Source organism: Anopheles darlingi, chromosome 3 (genome assembly GCF_943734745.1).
Source record: "Anopheles darlingi chromosome 3, idAnoDarlMG_H_01, whole genome shotgun sequence".
In the NCBI taxonomy this organism is placed as follows: Eukaryota; Metazoa; Arthropoda; class Insecta; order Diptera; family Culicidae; genus Anopheles; species Anopheles darlingi.
The window spans coordinates 63074823-63093234 of record NC_064875.1 but is presented as its reverse complement, the minus strand read 5'-3'; the positions used below and the strand labels follow the sequence as shown (position 1 = coordinate 63093234).

The 18412-nt window shown below is 48.9% G+C and overlaps 1 protein-coding gene across 2 annotated transcripts in view; it reads left to right on the top strand.

The window, feature by feature from the left end:
• The window catches only part of LOC125954476 (uncharacterized), a 39079-nt gene extending 24933 nt beyond the window's left edge, over positions 1-14146 (top strand). Inside the window, exons 1-3 of one of the 2 annotated variants that reach the window (XM_049684847.1) lie at positions 8224-8510; positions 12546-12767; positions 13019-14146. In XM_049684847.1, the coding sequence (XP_049540804.1) occupies positions 8472-8510; positions 12546-12767; positions 13019-13846 (1089 nt within the window). In that variant the 5' untranslated portion in view covers positions 8224-8471 and the 3' untranslated portion in view covers positions 13847-14146. Of the gene's footprint in view, positions 1-8223; positions 8511-12545; positions 12768-13018 lie in introns of those variants that run through there. The other variant, XM_049684846.1, reaches the window with a different exon arrangement.
• The last annotated feature ends 4266 nt before the right edge of the window (positions 14147-18412 follow it).

Here is an 18412-nt window from a genome sequence, read left to right as displayed (position 1 = left end):
AAAAAAGGTAAATTAAAGTGTATAGCTTTCTCTGGAACCATGCATTTCAATCCAACAAAGATGCTAGACTTAAACTCGATGGACGTTTTTCTACTCTCGACAACAACTTCTAGCTTAGAACAACTTCTTAAGTCATGCCTACTCCTGTTTTCCATGTATAAAATTTGCATGTTAAATATCATGCAAATAACAAACATTGATAGAACGCCCAACAAATCGTTTTCTTTGCAAATCTCCCTCGCGCATTAACCCGTTGTTATGACAACGACCTAGGATAATCCTCTCCGCATAATTGATGCCGAAAAGGTTAAACAAAGTGCCAATCGACCAACAATGTCACCTCGCGCCTTCCCTCCCTTGGCTTGACATCTGATGGACATGAGAAAGCATTAATCTCAACGATCACACCTAACGGTACTTCTAGGTCATTCTCCATTCCATCATTCTTTCGCTAATGCGCTTGCTCTAGTCTCGGCCCTGTTTTCGCCCACATCGCCTCTTCCTCTCCGTTCAGCTCCATTCAGCAGCGTCTTAGTTTGTTAGTGATACTTCTGGCAGATCATCGATCTAAGACGCGACCGGCGTGACAACCGGTTTCCTGTGTTCTGTTGTTGCGTAAACTTCGACCGTGACTCGTCTCGACTCCCGGTCTTGCACATTGACCTTCCCATCCCTTTTTCCGGTCTGTCATAAGCGGAACCGTGATGTGACATGCCATCCTGCCACTCCACCCTACACCTACAGAGGGTTCTGGGTCTGGTGACAAGTTGAAGTTTATTCCCGTTTTCGCGAGGAGCGCACGGCAAACATGGCCAGGGAGTGTTACAGATATTTATGTGTTTACCCAGCCCCTGGTACAGTATGTTTACCGACTTTTGCACGCTCGTGCTGCTCGCTTGGCACTGTCTCTTCTCGTCGTGTCTTGTGTGTGTGTGTTGAAGTGGAGACCGAGATGCTCTTCGTTGTTGGGTGTCGTTCCTGCTGCTGCCATTTCCGGACCGGACTGGAAGGCTGGCGCGACGATGATGAGGCTATCGATGCTGAACGCGGTGACTAATTGCAAACATCGTAAAAAACAATGGCGTCTCGACCACCTCCCAATGTTTACCCTGGGACCTTGACTGTATCGGTTCGATCCGCGAGCTCTCTTCTCTTCTGCTGCGCCGCCCCTGGTGCCTGGTGCCTTTGTTTTTCTTTCGCGATTCGTAATTTTAATTCTTTGTCGCTCTGGTGTGAACTTTTACGATCAGTTCATGCCCCGCTTATGTATTCCGGTGTCGTATCTCGACCCCGTGACGAGCTCGGGGCGGGTCATCAATGTTGTCTCACCATAAAACGGACCTCCGCGCAACGACCACACAGTGGAGAAGGTTTTCCTTTTCGGTGGTAGGGGTTTCAAAATAGGTTCCTCCGCCCCTGGACCTCGATTCTTTTGCTACTCAACGAGGGAATCAATATTTTCCTCGCCAAGGGTCCGCGGATTAGTTTCTCCTGGAAGTCTCGCTCAGGGGCTTGCGGTGTGCAGCGACTCTTAATTTAGAGTTTTCATCGGAAACTTTCGCCCTTTTGTTGGCGGCTTTTATGATCCTTGGGAGGTGTCATAAAAATGTTCCTCAAAATCATGACCGTTGCCATCGGGCCGAATCATGATTCACCAGCCCGGGCGGCTCAGTTGTCTCTCGAGAGAGTCTAGATAAGATGAAATCATTCCATCTCGCGTGCATCGAGCCTGAACGTCGCTTAAAGATGGATGCGTAGCGTTGATTAATCCAAGACATTTTGGGTAATTTATAAGTTCGAACACCGCCGCCTATCGCTTCGGGTGCCGGCAACGAGCCATTCCATCGAGTTCACGAACTCACAAACAGCGCCTCGCCGTGCCACTCCAAAGCGGTCAATCAATGTGGTGGACGTACTCGTGAGTCCGATGCGCCACAACAGACCAGAGTCAAACCCATGACCCCACCCTCTGACTCTGGAAGACATTTTCCAGGACAAAGAAGACGAGGTCCAATCGTTTGCTCCCCTTTCCACGTGGCGTCGCCACCCGCCAAGACGGACAAAGAAAGGAAAAAAACGACGCACACGAAACAGGAACCGGAAGAGTGCGGAGTCATAAATATAATAGACACTACTGTATCCCTACACCAGTCGTTCGGTGGCGTCGATTCTACTCCCTACACCCCGCCGAACCAACGATGATGCTATATTTGGATTGTTTGTATGTGGTGCTCGTTGCCAATGGACCGCTACTGCTGCTGGTGCCTTTTTTGGGGTAAGTAAGTATCATGCTATCGTAGCGTGTCGGTGTATTTGGACAAGGAATAGGAGAAGAAGAAGAAGAAGAAGAAGTAGCAGTTGACGGAGGGAGAAGTGCTTGAAATGTATAGCTTTTTGGGTGGTTACGGAAGCATTTTGCGGATAAACTGTAGCGGTGACCGTAGCGGTCAGCTGGTCAGACGGAGCGAGCAAATGATTGACTTGCAGGCCAATTTGTGGGGGAGATAAACAGATAATATTAGGTCAATACCTTGCCAAGAAACTGTTGAGAAACCTTTAAGCACCGAAATAAGGTAGCAAACAGCAAATTTCCATATTTTTTTTAGATAATTTAGAGTTATGCTCCTTTGGAAAACATGTATTAAAAGGAAATTCCAGTCCAAACGAGAGCAACCACTCCATAGCAAATCTGTTTTCTTGTGTGTTTAACGTAATCTCTTCTTGTGTGTCTAGCATAGCACCATTGGAGGTCATTTCATCGCACCAAGAACGTTGATTCGTTCTAGAACAACCCCTCTTAGCGTAACTAATCGGTAATGATAAGTGCGAACACATAAACACCACCGCAACATATCGAGCGACTGATATGCGTAATTGAAAAGAACAAACGAGGCGGTTACCGCATTATGCAGCAACTCTGCACCGGCCAGTGCACTGCGAAGTGCAGCGCAACCCACTTCTCCAGCCAGCCAGCCAGCCACATCGACATTGACCGTGAACCCGATTCTTGCGCTCCCTCGAAGTAAAGCAAAAGTTCATCCAGTATGCGGACTCCTGGACTCCGTCCCTTATCTAGCAGCAGCAGCAACAGCACGAGTATATGTTGGCAGGAAGCTTTTAAGCCACCGTGGTGGGCAGCATTATAGTCTACCAGAAACACACACACACTCGCGCGCGCAACCGGATCAGTAGAACGACAAATCTACGACGTTACATAAATCCACTTTTATGATTGCAATATTTCATACTGACCTGCATTGAATGGAAATTTATTTGCCTCCGCATAGTCGCTGGAGGGAAGGAGGGGGAAGGAAAAACCGCTTCGAAAAGCTGTTTCCCCCAACCCAGCAAAACGTCCCGTTCCCAGGGTGTGTTCCCAAGAACGTGCGCGCGATTACGATTGCGAACAAGGACCCCGCATCGCACAAAGGCTTCTCTGTACGGACATGATTCCGAGATTGAGATGTTGCTGCTGCTGCTGGTGCTGGTGCTGCGTGATGGTAAGAATAGCGCACCATCATCATGCTCCTGTCTAGCATTTGGATCTAGCAGGCAGTGATGATACCGCTACAGATTGTGATGGAGATAGATGGGTCTGTGTGTGTGTGACTTTGTGAGAGAACCATTAGGAGAAGTCGCGGGATTCTTGGCTACTTAAGCATCGCTCCCTGCTTAATGCGCGCTGGACCCGCGATGAACTGGATGGGAATTCTTTCCAGAAGGGAATTGATACTTAAAGTGGCTATCCACTTGATGCCTCTCGCGTAGTAGCTTCTTGATGAGTTGGCTTTTCTTTCATGCAATGCTTGCGCATTTCATCAATCGCTGGCAGTTAATTAGTGGTAATGGTAATGGATGAAATGCCTTTAATGCCAACAGTGCGAAAATGTTGAAAAGCTGCATTTTGTTGTTCCGAGCGTTGCTTTGATTGACATTTCGCAAAGAGCATAAAATGTAAGGGATATAGTGTATGGATTATTTGATTCCAAGGACATTTCAAGAGAAATTAAAGCGAAATGAATGATTTTGAGTTCTTTATTGACATGTTTCAATTTATTTATTGTAATCGCATTAGTATTTAGTGCATAGTAAATATTTATTTAAATTATTTATCATGTTTTATCCAATAAGAAATGAAAATAATTGAAGATGCAACAGAGTCTCTTGCTTAATGATTAATCCACGTCTTTGAAAACTCATTTTCTTGCAGGAAATGGGATGCGTTGAGCTCTCGTGCCTGTGTTACGCAAAAGAGCAATGCAATACTTATGATAATTCTCAATCAACATCTCCTAGACCGAAACTGAAGTAAGGGAAGCTTATCGGTCCCGTCCTGTCCTGCGAGGCCACGAGGACATTAATCAACGAGCAGAACTGGGCAACTCAAGCAACGGCTTCCCATAATCTTGGCACGCGTCAGACGCAGCGTCGATCCGGCTTCTCCGCTTATAACATCGTGTCACCGTAATGGGAACAACTTGTCAAACACCAGGCCCATAGCACGAAAATGGCTGCCGACAATCACGATATGTCGCTAATACGATTCCATTACTTCGATCTGCTTCCGACCCCACACCTCCGACCCCGGCGTCGGTGGTCAATGGTGATGGATTGCCTTTAATTAATTAATTGCTTGTCGCATGTCTGGAGTCGGGGATGACTTGCGTTGGCGCACTTTAAGCGCTGCGTCGCGCGTTGACAGACCGTGAACTTGACGTAGCTTCCCTTTAGTGTCTTCGTCTCTTTCCTCACTCGCTTCCTCACTCTTTCGTGCCGCATCTCCACAGATTGCCGATCAAATAATAAGCGATCGAGATAGGCGAAGGCATTAGCATGTTGTGCAGAGAGGAGCCGAGTCAGCTCAGCAGGTGCTACTGTCTGGCGTTGTGGTTTTGTTCCAGAGATGCAATATGTATTCGCGGGGCACCAGACGACGGGCTGGCGAGGGCTGTTCGATAAATTGCTCACTTATCGTGTGCCGACAACATCGTCCCCTGGCCCCAACCGAAGGTCTCCCGTTGCTGCCGATGCAGAAGCGATGCGCACGATCGTGAAAGCTCAAGGACGACGCCTCTTCTTCAGGGGCGTAGCACCGAGGGTGCAGCAACGACAGCTTAAGCACCAGAAGACTGAAGAAGACATTGCGAAGGCACCGAGGCGTCCGAAAGGTCCAGCACGGTTGCGGCAAAGGACAAGAAACTAATAATACGCCATAAAAATTGATTTTATTCAACGCAGGCACTATATTACCGGGCGTGCCACAAGCACACCTTCTCGCACATACAAGCACACACACACGGCCGTAGTCGTCCGAATGGATGCACATGATCCCGAGGGAATCGCCGCCAGAAGGGGGCGTGAACAGCGTATCGAATCACAGCCAGCGCTATTGAGCGTCGCTCTGGTGCTCCGGAGGCTGATCGGCCGTGATCGTCCCGAAGAACATTAGCTAGTGTCGTGGTCCGGACCCTGATCTTAAAATATCACTTGCCAATCCTGTTTCCGTTCTGCGTTTGCGGCCGGGCTAACGCTCCCGATAACCTTTCATGCTCGGTGGCATTTTGTGGGAAGGGAATGTTGGTTGGTACCACGGCACGGCATCAAATATTTGTTCTGGATCTGTGGAGAGAGAGGGAGAGCAAACATTAGAAGAAGCGAGCATTTATTAGTGCTTCATATTTGTTTCTGCTGTTGTGCTGCAATGCTGGTTGAGTTCACGGTCACGAGACAAATTCAGTTCATTCAACTTCAATTTATGCATAATTTCATCTCCCGTTCTCCTTAAAATGTCTTATTTTATAAGATAAACTATAGCTATCCAAGTAAGACATGAGCTTCACCAAAGCTGCAACAGCCTACTTCAATCATCACTTTTTGTTAGACATTTGAGCAGACCACGAACCTGAATCCAGCCTCTTCAGAACTCACTCCTTTTCCGACATTCTACCTTCGATTGACTCCAGTGTGGCGGGAGTGAGTTCATCGATACACGATTTGTTGTCGTGAAACGCCTTGTATCTGGTAGCTTGTACCAAACCGCGATCGTGTGCCGCTCGCTGTTGTTCCGCTGACAAATTCCTGACATGACTCATTAGGTGGTGAATTACCCGAAAATGGCACCCAGACGGCATTCAGTAGCCAGATTTCATCACTCATCGAGGTGGTGGTGTTCGCAATTCGTGCTCATCCGCCCGTTCCTTCCCAGCAAAAAGAGAATAAAAAGAGGTCGAAACGATCGATGCCTTGTCCGTGAACATTGAAATCCCGATGTTTTGTGGTGGTTGAATATGCATGAGTTGGTTCCGTGATGCAGTCGCCTAAGCCGGCGCGGCGATTCCAAATGTTTGTTTTCGGCTCGGTTTTTGTTTTTTCGTTGCTCCTCACTAATGTCGGGAATACCACCGAGAACGCATTTAATGGCCTGAAGCTCCAGTGACGGAGCGGAGGTGACTTATTAGGATCGCACCAAATGGTGTGACGCCAAACGACAATGAACCAAATATGAGTAGCTGAGCTCGTGGTGACCGATGAGCTGTGATAGTTTTAAGGGAAACACCTTCCATAAATCATTCTCTTTGGTGTGACGAACGCAAAGGTTTTCGGTTGGGTTGGATCAAAATTGTGTCACGTCATTCGAATAAGACGTCGACGTCGATGCAATTCACGATGCGACGCGTCTTAATCCTCTCGCCCGCTCGCTTAAGAGGCCATTTGAATATGCAAACCCCTCACTTTTGGTCTCATCAATCAAATCGATCCGGAAAAACACGAAACACAACTTCTATCAAGCAGCAACGGACAGGAACGGGCCGTTTGCTGGGCGTCTCGAGATCTCCATTGCGCTCCAGAACGTCAAGTTCGTTGACCAAACAAAAACCAGACGAGTCGGTGGTGTGGTTATCTCATTTCGCATCGGCCGATTCCTTGCCGATTGGCGGGAATTTTGAGAAGTGACATAAAAACCGAAAATATGAAAGGTGAAACGTCCGCATCATCGAACGGTCATGTTAGTCGCTTTGGCCATCCGATCGACACAACTAATCGTCATCGATATCCCCTCGATACGGTCACTGCGGTCCTCTCTCCAACGGTCTTTTCTTTATCATCCGTTTTTGCTTGAAGCTTATAAGCACCATGCTTGGCGTGGGTTCGGATGGTTGGAATTATGATATTTTGTGCGGCTGGAAGTGGGTGTGCGGTGAAAGAACGCAAGACGGGACCATTCTCCAGTATCGCCGAGAATCTCATTAAAAATGGCGCGCATTGTGGCTGCTGTGGCTGTGATTGTCACTCGATATGCCACTGCGTGCGTTTCGCAGACCAGCAGCAACCAGAGTCAGTCTCTTGCTAACAAGCATGTAATGCTGTTTGTTCTACTGCAATACATTCAATTAGCTTCCATTCCATCCCGATGGCTCACACGCACCAGATGTTCGTTCTAGCAAAAGCATCGAAAGCATTGTTGGAAATCGATATCCTTCCACCCCAAGCACCCAGTGGCCACCCGGTACCATCCGTTCGTTTCGTTTCGTTTCGTTTCGTTTGTCGCTTATCAATTGTGTGTCGCACCGAATGCGTCGCCAAGAATGGGAAGCCACTCCACCGAAAGCCAATTTACCGCAGCAAGCATGTAGCAATTATTTTCCGAGACAACAGATGCCCCTCCATCCCGCCTCCATCTCGTATCGTTTCGTGTGCGGTCGCACCAGGTACCGGCTGGCATGCTATTAATTGATGCGACTAAGGAGCGTTCCATGTTTACCTAGGCCGGGGCTCCTCCAGGAGGCTCCAAGCGCAGTTGCTGCGCTGCGAACCACCACCACATACATTCGCATACACATATCGTTCGTCTTATCTTCTCCGGTTGTTCCTCCGGTTGGTACCGCTTTGCAAAAGGTCGTCGCAATCCGAAATGCCCAAGAAATGCTGGCGTTCACCGGGCTAAATGGAGCAAACTTCGCTGAGCTCACTTACAAGAACAAGAAGCCAACTCCAACAGAACAACATACACACACACGCACGGGGAACTGCAGCGTCACGAGACTGTCGAGACTTTGCTCCCTCTTCGCACCTGTGACGACCGCAGAAGGATCGCCGCGAGGAGACGCGACGAGAACTGTTCTCCCCCCACACCCCGGGGGCCAAACAAGTCCTCCCCCTGGCGGTCGGTGGAGAAGCAACGAAGAAGCAGAAACGAAGATGATGATGGCCATATAAATACGCTGTCACGGGCGAGGATCGCTGGTTATTGTTTTCGTGGTCGCGGAAACGTGAGCGTCGTCGTCCGTGCGTTCGTGCGTCGTGTGTGACTTACACGTGTGTGTGTGTGATTCGGGAATTAGGGGAACTGTGGAACACCCACAGAAGAGTGACATATATACGCACACACAAGAGTGTGATTACGTCAGAGGAGACGAAGCGGTTGATAAGACAAGGAATTAATTAACGTGAAAGGCTTTCCCTGGCGCAGCATGGCGAAGGCGTTACACATTATGCTCACCATCATCTCGGTACGTGGCCCCGTGGCCTTGAAATGGTCGAACTATTGCGTACCGCGCGATCGAAAGTGCAAATCAAACATGCTGGACACGCACCTCGGGTGCTGGCTGTCGGTGCCAGCGACGGGGAGTGTGCAGACCATTTTTGGGAGACCATCGTGGACGTTCGCTTGCGTTTTCGGTTACGATCGGTCACAAATCGAAGTGATTCCAATTGGATTTGGATCTAGAATGGAAAGAAGAAGCGTTGAGAAGTTAAAGAATGATCCGCGGTCCGTGCGCTTTGGACGATTTGAATAAGCCAGCGTAGCGCATTATCAAAAGCACTTAAGTTTATCAAAAAAAATATTTATCATTCTTCCTTAACGCATTAGAGTCGAAAGTTCGGAATCATCTGGGGCATCGGAACACAAACTCAGAACACGTATTAGTCGGGACCCCGTTTGACATTTCGTTGGCTTCTGCTAAAAAGATTCTAACATGGCACACACCAACTGGAAATCAAAGTTTGAAAAATGGATATCGAACTGTAAAACAATGTCTAACACACTCCAACCGGCATTTGCCATCCGTTGGTCCAGCCACCAGCAGCCGATGCACAAGAGGATGCACTTTTTAAGGATCTCGCTTGTCGCTTCTCCCTTCTCCGGTCATAAAACCGCGCAGATTATCAATCGCCAGCTATCCCGGCGGTCTGCTGCTATCTTTTCGGTGCGGTGATTTAAATGTCGTTAACCTTAGCCCCAAAAATGGATTCCTTTTCCATGCTCTGGACTGGAAGGCTGGAATTCCAAAGTTTCGCCGCAAATCCAAAATAACACATTCCAATTCTGCCGTCGAACACGATTCCCCCGCTTGTCCGGTCGGTGGTCCGTAGAGTCGGTTTTGTTCTTGAAAATGTCAAGCCAACGATTCCCTCGTGTGTGTGGCGTGCGTGTTCCCGGGGCGTTCGACTCACTGGAAACAGGTTCAGTCGCAGCCGTGTTGGTCGATCGTGTTCCAGAGCTCCAGAATGGATCGGTTTCTTCGCCCAGCTTCTTAGTCTTGAAGTTCTCAGCTTCAGCTAGTTATATAATTTACTCGCTACAACTTTGTCGTCTATTCTGGTGTCGAGACCACTTTATGGACCTCTTAGAAACAGACTCTAGGAACAGGCTGCAAAAAAGCGAATTAAAACTAGAACCTACGCATCGTCACCACCTCTAAACACGGAAAAATGCTAATGTCCGCTATGGCCGTTATCGGGATTGGCGAGAGGACGAAAATGGATTGCTTGATGACTCGCGTGGCTCTCGCTTGGATCTCACGGAGGGTGTGGACGGAAATGGACATCGTCCAAGGAGCGGTAAACCAGTATCCATCCCCAAGGAATGGAAAAATGGCCATACCAGACATCAGTTCAGTGGCCTCTCCCACAACAGCGATCCCGGCATGCTGCTGCTGCTGTTGCTGCTGGATGAGGACTAATTTATGCAAAACTCGGCGACGACTGCGTGCCAATTGGTGACCGACGGGTTTATGGGATTCCGGTCGCTTTTGTCCCCGGGCCTAATGTGACATCGTTGTGGCCTGAGGCATCAAATTATGGCTATTTATCGACCACCAACCAGGCCGGCCTTCCCGTGCGCCGTCATGACGTTGGCGATGTTTGCGATACGCGATTTTCCCCATACCGCGACCGCCTCCCCCTTTCCCCGGGGGGCAAACATTGAGTCGAGAATGATTAACCGTGAAGAGTGGCCAGTGTTTAACTTTGATTCTCCCAAAAGCCGGGACCTCCTGGCTGGCTGGACTGCCGAGTCGGCGGTTATTTGTAGCTGCTCCTCTTGTGCTGTTTGCTCAGCGCAAACGCCACACGCACACGCAGGATGAGTCAAGCGTTTTTCGGTGTGCTTCGGTGTGCCGCTCGACGACGTCGACGACGTCAACAGTCAACGAAAATCACGCGAATTCAAGGCCGTGCAGCAGATTTGTTTGTCACGACAGGGGTGGGGCAGCAAACGGAACGGGGTTCTAATGCGGGATCGTGACTGGATTCGATTCCCAAACACCGGAAGCGCGCTCTTAATAATCGAGAACGAGTTTCCAAAAGTTTTGTTTGGTCCGGGGGGAGTCCCGGACAAATCGAACGCAAAGGCCACAACAGTTCGGGACAAGAACAAGGTCTAGGGAAGGGGTAAATGAAATATTAATGAGCCACCATCATCGGCAAGAGGAAGGGCCGATGATGATGATGATGTTTATGATTGAGAGTGACATTCACCTGTAGCCCGGAAGGGGTGGGGAATATCCAGCGAGAATGATCTAAATGACTTCGCAATCGCAACCACGGGGCAGCGCTATCCGGGTGAATCTTAAAGTTGGAATTTGATGATTGATTGTGCTCCGTATGACTCGAGCTCGGTTTCGGCCGATCGCTGCCAGCATTACTTGTGTCTGCAGACGCCAATCTGCCGGCCAACAACTTGCCATCCATATGTCTTTATAATGGACGATCGACGAAGCGGTTTGGAATGAAGCCATGATTTGAATATTCCATCAATTGAGGGTCAATAGTCGTTATCTGCGTGATGAATGGACTTTCCTAATGTACCGCACCATGAACCCCGTGACGGTCTTGGAGGCCAACGACTCATAGCCTCCTTGGAGTGGGGGTTCTTGGATGCGTGCTGCAGCCTACTAGGATCAGCGTCACTTACATGACCCGGATGATGAGTGGCGAGCGCACCATCCAAGTGACAATTGCAAGAAGAATGTTCCGTCTTCCCCGTTGGGCGACATTAATTGATCGATTATGTAATCCCGTCACGCACTCCGCAGGCACGCGTGGAGTGAATTCTCTGCCACACCTTGCATCAGCCATACAAAGTCCGCCGGAGCCGAAGGTGAGGTGCCACGCACCTCATCTCATCAAGCGAGCTCATGGGTGCGCTCGATTGATTCCCGATATCGAGATGTCTGGTGTTGGCATTAGGGTACCATTCTCGGCATAAATCTCAGTTCGGTGTCCTAAATTGCTGCACGTACGACACTGCCTTTCGAAACGGGCACCAAAGAACCAAGCGGATCGCATCGCAACGTCTCAACGATGCAATCTCCGGCATCAGGTCGACCGGTTCGAGATGGTCACCACATCGTTTGCGGTCCGAAATGATGCAGCAGCAGCAGCAGCATCACCGGGGGACCGGTTTTACTGCCGTAGTGTTCCATATCCTGTGCGCTGTGATTCTTAAATTTTAATTAAAACATAAACTCCACTGCTTCGCTGCGATGATGGATGATGCGAGAACCGGCTGTTCCGAACCGATTGCAACGAAACGAAAGAGTAACGGACCGCCGAGCGCCTTACGGTCATTTCATTGATCGTCCTTTTGCTCATTTGTGCCGCCATTGCGCCTCGCCACTGGCCATGCTAGTTTGGTTTGCAGGAAAACAAAACCTTTGTTACAATGCGGTACCCGACGATACATAAGAACGCCGGAGCCTCGGAGCCGGTGTGGCCAGCGAACTAGAGATTCCACTTTTTTTACGGTTACTGTCTCATATAAAGGAGGCTCCAGAACCGAACCGAATCAGCAGCAGGGAGCCAGGTTCGGATGCCAATGCCAAAGTTACAGCTACTGTTGCTGATGGTCACTCACTGTGCCAGTCTGTGTCCTCATTTTTTGTTTTAAATCGTAGCAGCCCAGATATGCATTGCTTCACTAAACAATGGCCAGGACACGCGCGGGACAGCCTGCCAGTAAGGCTGCCCAATTGGCAGCGCTCCAAAACGATATCCATCCGGTGCCATAACGGAACCAGAGCTGCAGTGATGATGATACTGTTTCTGCTTCCTGAAGGACGGTTACATGGCCAACGCGATGATAGGGATCGGGATCGCTGTAACTCTGTTTCTAGCAAGATGTTTGGAAGCGTCTTCTAGAGAAGAAAGGTTGGAAGTAGGAACCGGGGTTCCATTGTAGGGCTGGTTGATTGAATTACAAATTAATCTTCGTTGAATTAACTGCCGGTCGTGTTCATTGTTCTCGTTCTTGCGTTCCGTAGATGATGATGGTACCGATGGTGCTGGCAAGGCGTATCCAGCTCGTCAACATCAGCCCCGAGCAGGCCCAGCAGTACATCACGCAGCAGAGCCTGGACCTGGCGTACGCACCGAAGCTCGGTGAGCATCCGGTGGCCCGGACCCTATACTACAATGGGCGCCTCATTGACAATCTGGACGATTACGTCGAGGAGGAGTACAGTGCGAAGCAGTTCCATGGACAGGTATGACGACAGATTCTAGGTCCCGGTTTGTTGTTCGTTCGGTTCGGTGGCCCGTGGTTAATTCGCAGAGTCGCTGACTAACAATAGAATTATGTAGATGCTGGTAAAGCGTACCTGCGTGTTAATGCGGAGGCGATTGCATTGGATTGGTGCCAATGTTTCTTCAGCTGCACGCCAAAAGTGACATCATTCCCTGAAGGTCGTGTTTTTGTATAAATTTTCTCGAATTTCTCTCTCTCTCTCTCACTTAGGATGGTCTCGGAAGGGCGATGTTTGGCTATAGTGACCACAACCAGGCCCGGCTAGAGGCACGCAACGCCAACGGTGAGGTCCGTGGCTCCTACCAGTACGTCAATCCGGACGGTGAGGACTACATCGTGCACTACTGGTCGGATGGACTCGGGTTCCATCAGGTGGACAACCGACAGATCGAGCTTCCACAGCCCGTCCAAGAGACTCCGGAGGTGCGTGAGGCACGTCTGGCGCATATGCGTGCCTGGGAGGAGGCGGCCAGCCTCGCTCGTGCCAATCCCGATGTCTCATCCGATGACGGATCGTACAAGGGTACCTTCCAGAGCAATGGTGTCGAGGAGGATGATGAAAGTGAACCGATGACGGCCTTGTCCAACCAACACCAGAGTTTGATCCGCTATCCGAGTCTACCGTACACGGAACACATTGCACCGGAGTCAGCGGCACCGCTCAGCGATGAAGGTGTTGTCGTGGAAGCTGTTCGTAGCCTTACCAAGCGCCAGAGCACCGATTCTGACGCCGTTCTATGGGATGAACAAGCCGGAACGGAACCGGCGGGAGAACCGAAAGGTTTCTTCTACAGCTTCGACTATCCGGTTCAGCTGATAGCGGAAACGGCGGCCAAGCGGGCACGGGATGCTGCTGCTGGTGGACGGCTCACTCCTCAAGCGTCGGATGTTGTGGAATCGAAGGAACCGGTACCGGTATCGGAGCCAGTGGATGATCGAATTTCGCTGAAGGCCGTGCTCAGTGGTGAGCCGCTCGTCGATGCTGTACACGATGCGCAAGTCTCACCGAAACAGAAGCTTCAGGCCATCCAGGCTTAAGGAACCCGCAGAGGAGCCTCCAAGTTGACCCAGTCCGCTCAGGATGACTGGATAAACGATTATTGAGGAATGGAAACCGAACGATCAACCTCTTGATAAGCCGATTCTACTCAGTAGCATTTCAGCCACGCATCCAACGTCTCAGCCTCTTCACGACAACCCAGAGATCTCGCAACGCGTCGCACATCTCCGTGCCCCTCCATATGGCCAATCCCAGTTCCGTGGTCGAGTCCGAGTCAGCCAGCTTCTAAATCAAACGCGAACGCAACAATAAATACATCGAGAATAAACAAAAACAAAAAACCAACGATTTATCGAATGAAAACGGTGTCCGATTGCTCGAGATCGTCTGCTCTTTTCAGCTCGGGGGAGATTCTAATGCTTCCGGGAGGATCAGAATGGGATAAATAATTCATTCTTGAGCGATTGGAAGCCAGCCCAGATGGCAAAAAAAAAGGTTATCAAATGGATTGGGAAATCACCTCCGTTTGCCATGTTTTGAGCTCCAGACGGCGCGACAATCGCGGCGATCGTGTCCCCAGAGCAGCTAACGAGCGCCGAAAGACAGACGGAGTTGCATTCACGGCGAGGCCATCCGGGGCCAATTAAGAACCGCGCACGTTACGTATCTCATTTGTCGACGGGATCGTGTCGTGTCTGGATTAAACGGTTGCCGATCGTTTTTCGGCCGCGACCGTGCGGGACCGTCGTCTTTGATTAGTTATTAATGGCCTCGTACGAGCTAATCCGCAAGCAGGCCAAGGTCTTAAACTGGCTTATTCCGCGGTATCGTCTGGTGCATCGGTCAGCTTATGGCATGGAATGGTCGTGATGGAGGTGATTAATATTGGGGTTGAGTTATGGCGGACGCGCGCTTCCAGTTGGTGTGTCTTGGAGTCGGCAGCGCATTGTTCTACATTTCCGGATGGTGCATTTTGATAAAAAAAAAAACGATGGTGGACATGGTTGATCGATCAATTTGTTTGCTTAATACTAGCATTTATCAACCTGTTGGTTGCATATTCATTAAAAATCGATTTAAAACTCATCTATCTTTAATAGATGCATTTCTAACTGTCAAGAGGCACTTCTAATGCTCTAGAGTGTTATAAATTCCTCGTATTGCTGCATCAAAGTTATATTGTTTTGAATTACTTTTGTGGTAAGTAAAGTTTTTCAGATCGACTTTAGGTAGAGTTTATTTTCCGATGAGCTTATTCAAGTTCTTATATTACCTTCTTTACAATATTATGTATTCCACGGATGACCTTAATCGCTTTGCTCCACTGGTATGTATATTCATCGCACTGCAAACAGTGAATACACCATCCGCAGCACCATTTTCATAAAACAACGTCACACTTTTCCCTATTTTACTCATGGGAAAATGCAGATCACATCATTGACAAAACTGTTGCTGCCGTTGCTGGCTGGCTAGTGTACTCGATCATAATGCAGACCACTTCCCCTCATACCATAACTCATTCGTCTCGAACGATGAATGATGCTACCTCATTCTTCATGCAGTAGCTTGAACTCCCTCCTGTTTGGCTGGTGGGGTCTAATTTTCACTTTTCGTTTGTCGATCTTTCTCACCGAATGCTGTGTCCACGGTCAAACCACGGACCACGGTCACTACACCTCACGCATCAGATATGCATGTAAAGTGTGGATGACACCGACACCCCCGGACCCGGGCCGTGGCCCGAATGAAAAGAAAACAATGGGAGAAAAGTAAAGGAGAATTTCGCATCGCACGCAACCCCGAAAACGCCGACAATGACCCTCGAGGGTGCCACAGCTGGCCAGGGGTCATCTTGTGTCGGGTACCTAGTGTGACCTGGTCGCTGGTGTGATGATGAGACGCTAAAATAGTGCGCTTTTCTCTAATTATTTAGCCAACATGTTTTTTTTTCGCAGATCATGCACTGAAGGAAGAGAGAGACCTACAGAGAGATAGAGTGCCGGTACTGGACCGAAAATGTACGAATCACTCCATGGCATGTTCGAGTCCCCGGCGATGTTGTTGGCGTTGAAAGAGAAACTCATGCTCGTCCGCGCTCGTGGCAGTGGTGGTGGTGATGGTATGTCATTTTCCAAAAATCCATTCTGCACTTACGGACTTTTTCATCCCACACAGCGACCGGCATTTCCGGTATAAAGGTGCGGCACAGCCGGCGAATCGGTTTAGTCGGGTAACGGGCGTCAACCGGGTGTTTGCTGACGACCGCGGAGTGGATGTGGATGTGAGTGATGAGTGAAAAGTGAAAACATTACATGCGAACACGGTTCTTCACGGTGAAAATGAAAGGATTACGTGCCCGGCGGCACTTGTTGCTGTTGCTGTTCTCCCTGTTGCTACTGTTGCTGCTGATCGTCCAAACGGAATCGTATTCCGTCGGCGACGGTACAGTGTTATCGGCTTACGGTGATCAACCGCGTGGTATCGTTGGGATCGGGTATCCAGCGTTCTTCTACGACATCAAGCATCAGTTTGGGAGTATTGGGCGTGATTTGCGGCAGTTAATGACGTCGCTGCTCGGTGCTACGCAAGTCGTTTACTGGAAGCATCCCTTAAAGCGACCGAACGCGGTGCGCCGAGCCGATGTCGCTGGCCATCACCATCATCAGCAACAGCAACAACTGCACCAGCCCGTAAGACGCCAGACACCCCATCGGAAGACCACACAGCAGCGGACGGGACGGCGCAAGAAGAAGGCGTACGATGGTGGCGATTACGATGATTTCTTCTCGTTCGATGCGCTCGGTTTGTGGTGAGCGGTGGCGGTGTCCAGCATCCAGCGATCTCTCGATTGTCCCGGGCGCCAATGCGAGAAAGTGGCGTTTGCTACGGGCGCTTAAGTGAAATGCGAGCAAGTGCTGCGTAATGGACGAAATGCGATTGCCCCCCCTCTCGCGCCATCGCCACCGGCAGCGTCGTCGATATGGTTTCGATCAATTAGTGCCGCTCCGCACCGCCACTAATGGGGGAAGCTGACTGACCGAAAGGCTAGAAAGGTTAGAGAAAGAAGTGAAATTTTGGCAACAACGCTACTGGACATGGTGCTGGAGCTGAATGGAAAAGTCAAACAGGCGCTGCTTTGAAAGGGAAGCGTGTGTGTGTGCTGGCGTTTTTGCAGAAGTGTTTCCGGTGCACTAAAGGGTTCGATGATGAGTCAATAATCGAGCGATTCGATTAGTTTCGCATAATTATGATCGAGAGGCCGCTAGGTGACTAGGAAATAGTAATTTATTTATTTATTTATTTATTTATTCGATGTTGTTCTCCTAGAATCTAAAGAGTTATTGAGCGATGAAGTAGAATTGAACTTGAGGCGCAGTTACAATGATTTAAGTTAAGCAATAAAGAGAGAAATGCAAGAAGGAACTGAATCTGTTTAACTAAAATTTCACCAGAAGCTTTATTTGTACATTATTTTATCCGAACAAATAGAATGTTCCAGAAGGTTTTGTTTGACTGCAAACCATTGTTATTGATCGACTAACAGGTGATCTCATAAAAAAAACATTATTGTAAGTGATCGCGTACGCAACGCAGAATGATATTAATTCCCGTTCGCAGTCCTTCAATGCTGAATATGTAACTATCATTCTCAACAATTTCAAGACCATCGATCGCTGTGCGAATTATGCTGCTGTTTCTGTTGACTCATAAAAATGCCCCATTCTACAGAGAATAGTAAATTAGTTACACGAGGAAAGATATCGTTGAAGGCAAGGCAGCTGATTTTTATGGCACCTAAGTTACCATTGCTTATAGAGTACATAGCAACGGAATCCAATATAAAAGGGAGACCGTGGTAGAGAGTTTAGAATGGTAAAAGAGTTAACAGGGTTAGAGCGTGTTAAAAGAGTTCAGATTGTTAAGAGTGTTGAGTGTGTTAAAAGAGTTAAAAAGGGTTAATCCTTTAAGGTCAGAGTATAAGCGTTAGAGTGATTTCAAAATAAACGTTAAACGTCAACAGATTTGAATGCTGCTTATGTGCAACGGGCCTCATTTGGCGGCAGTGCAATCCCCACAATTATATCGAATTATCGAAAGAAGCCCTCAGAACACGCCGAATTCCAGACCAGGAGCGGCAACAGCGGCAGCAGCAGCATAAGGAGATACCGTTGCAAAATCGCACCACGACTTAGAAACGTTCCAGCACTCAATGTTCCGCTAGGACACGTCCTTCATTTGTGCTCGCCAAGAACGGTATCGTTGCGCAGCATCACAAAAGCGATCGAGATCTCGGGCACTCCAAAAGTTCCGTCCCGTCCCGTCATCCAGAATATTCAATATTTGCGGTACTTATGATATGCTGGAATGTGAAGTGCACAAAACGATCATTTATGTGTTATGCTTCAAATGGAAAAGGCACAGAACTGGAAAGAACGGGCGCCAACCATAAATTGAGCCTCTCCCACCCCCCTCCCCCCTTTTCGACCAAAACACAAACATTCAGACCATTGAACGTTCAGTCCCAAAATCGAAAGAAAAAAAAAACGGAAAGAATGGAAGATAATAATCCTATCTCTCTACTCTACTGGGCAAACGGTGCC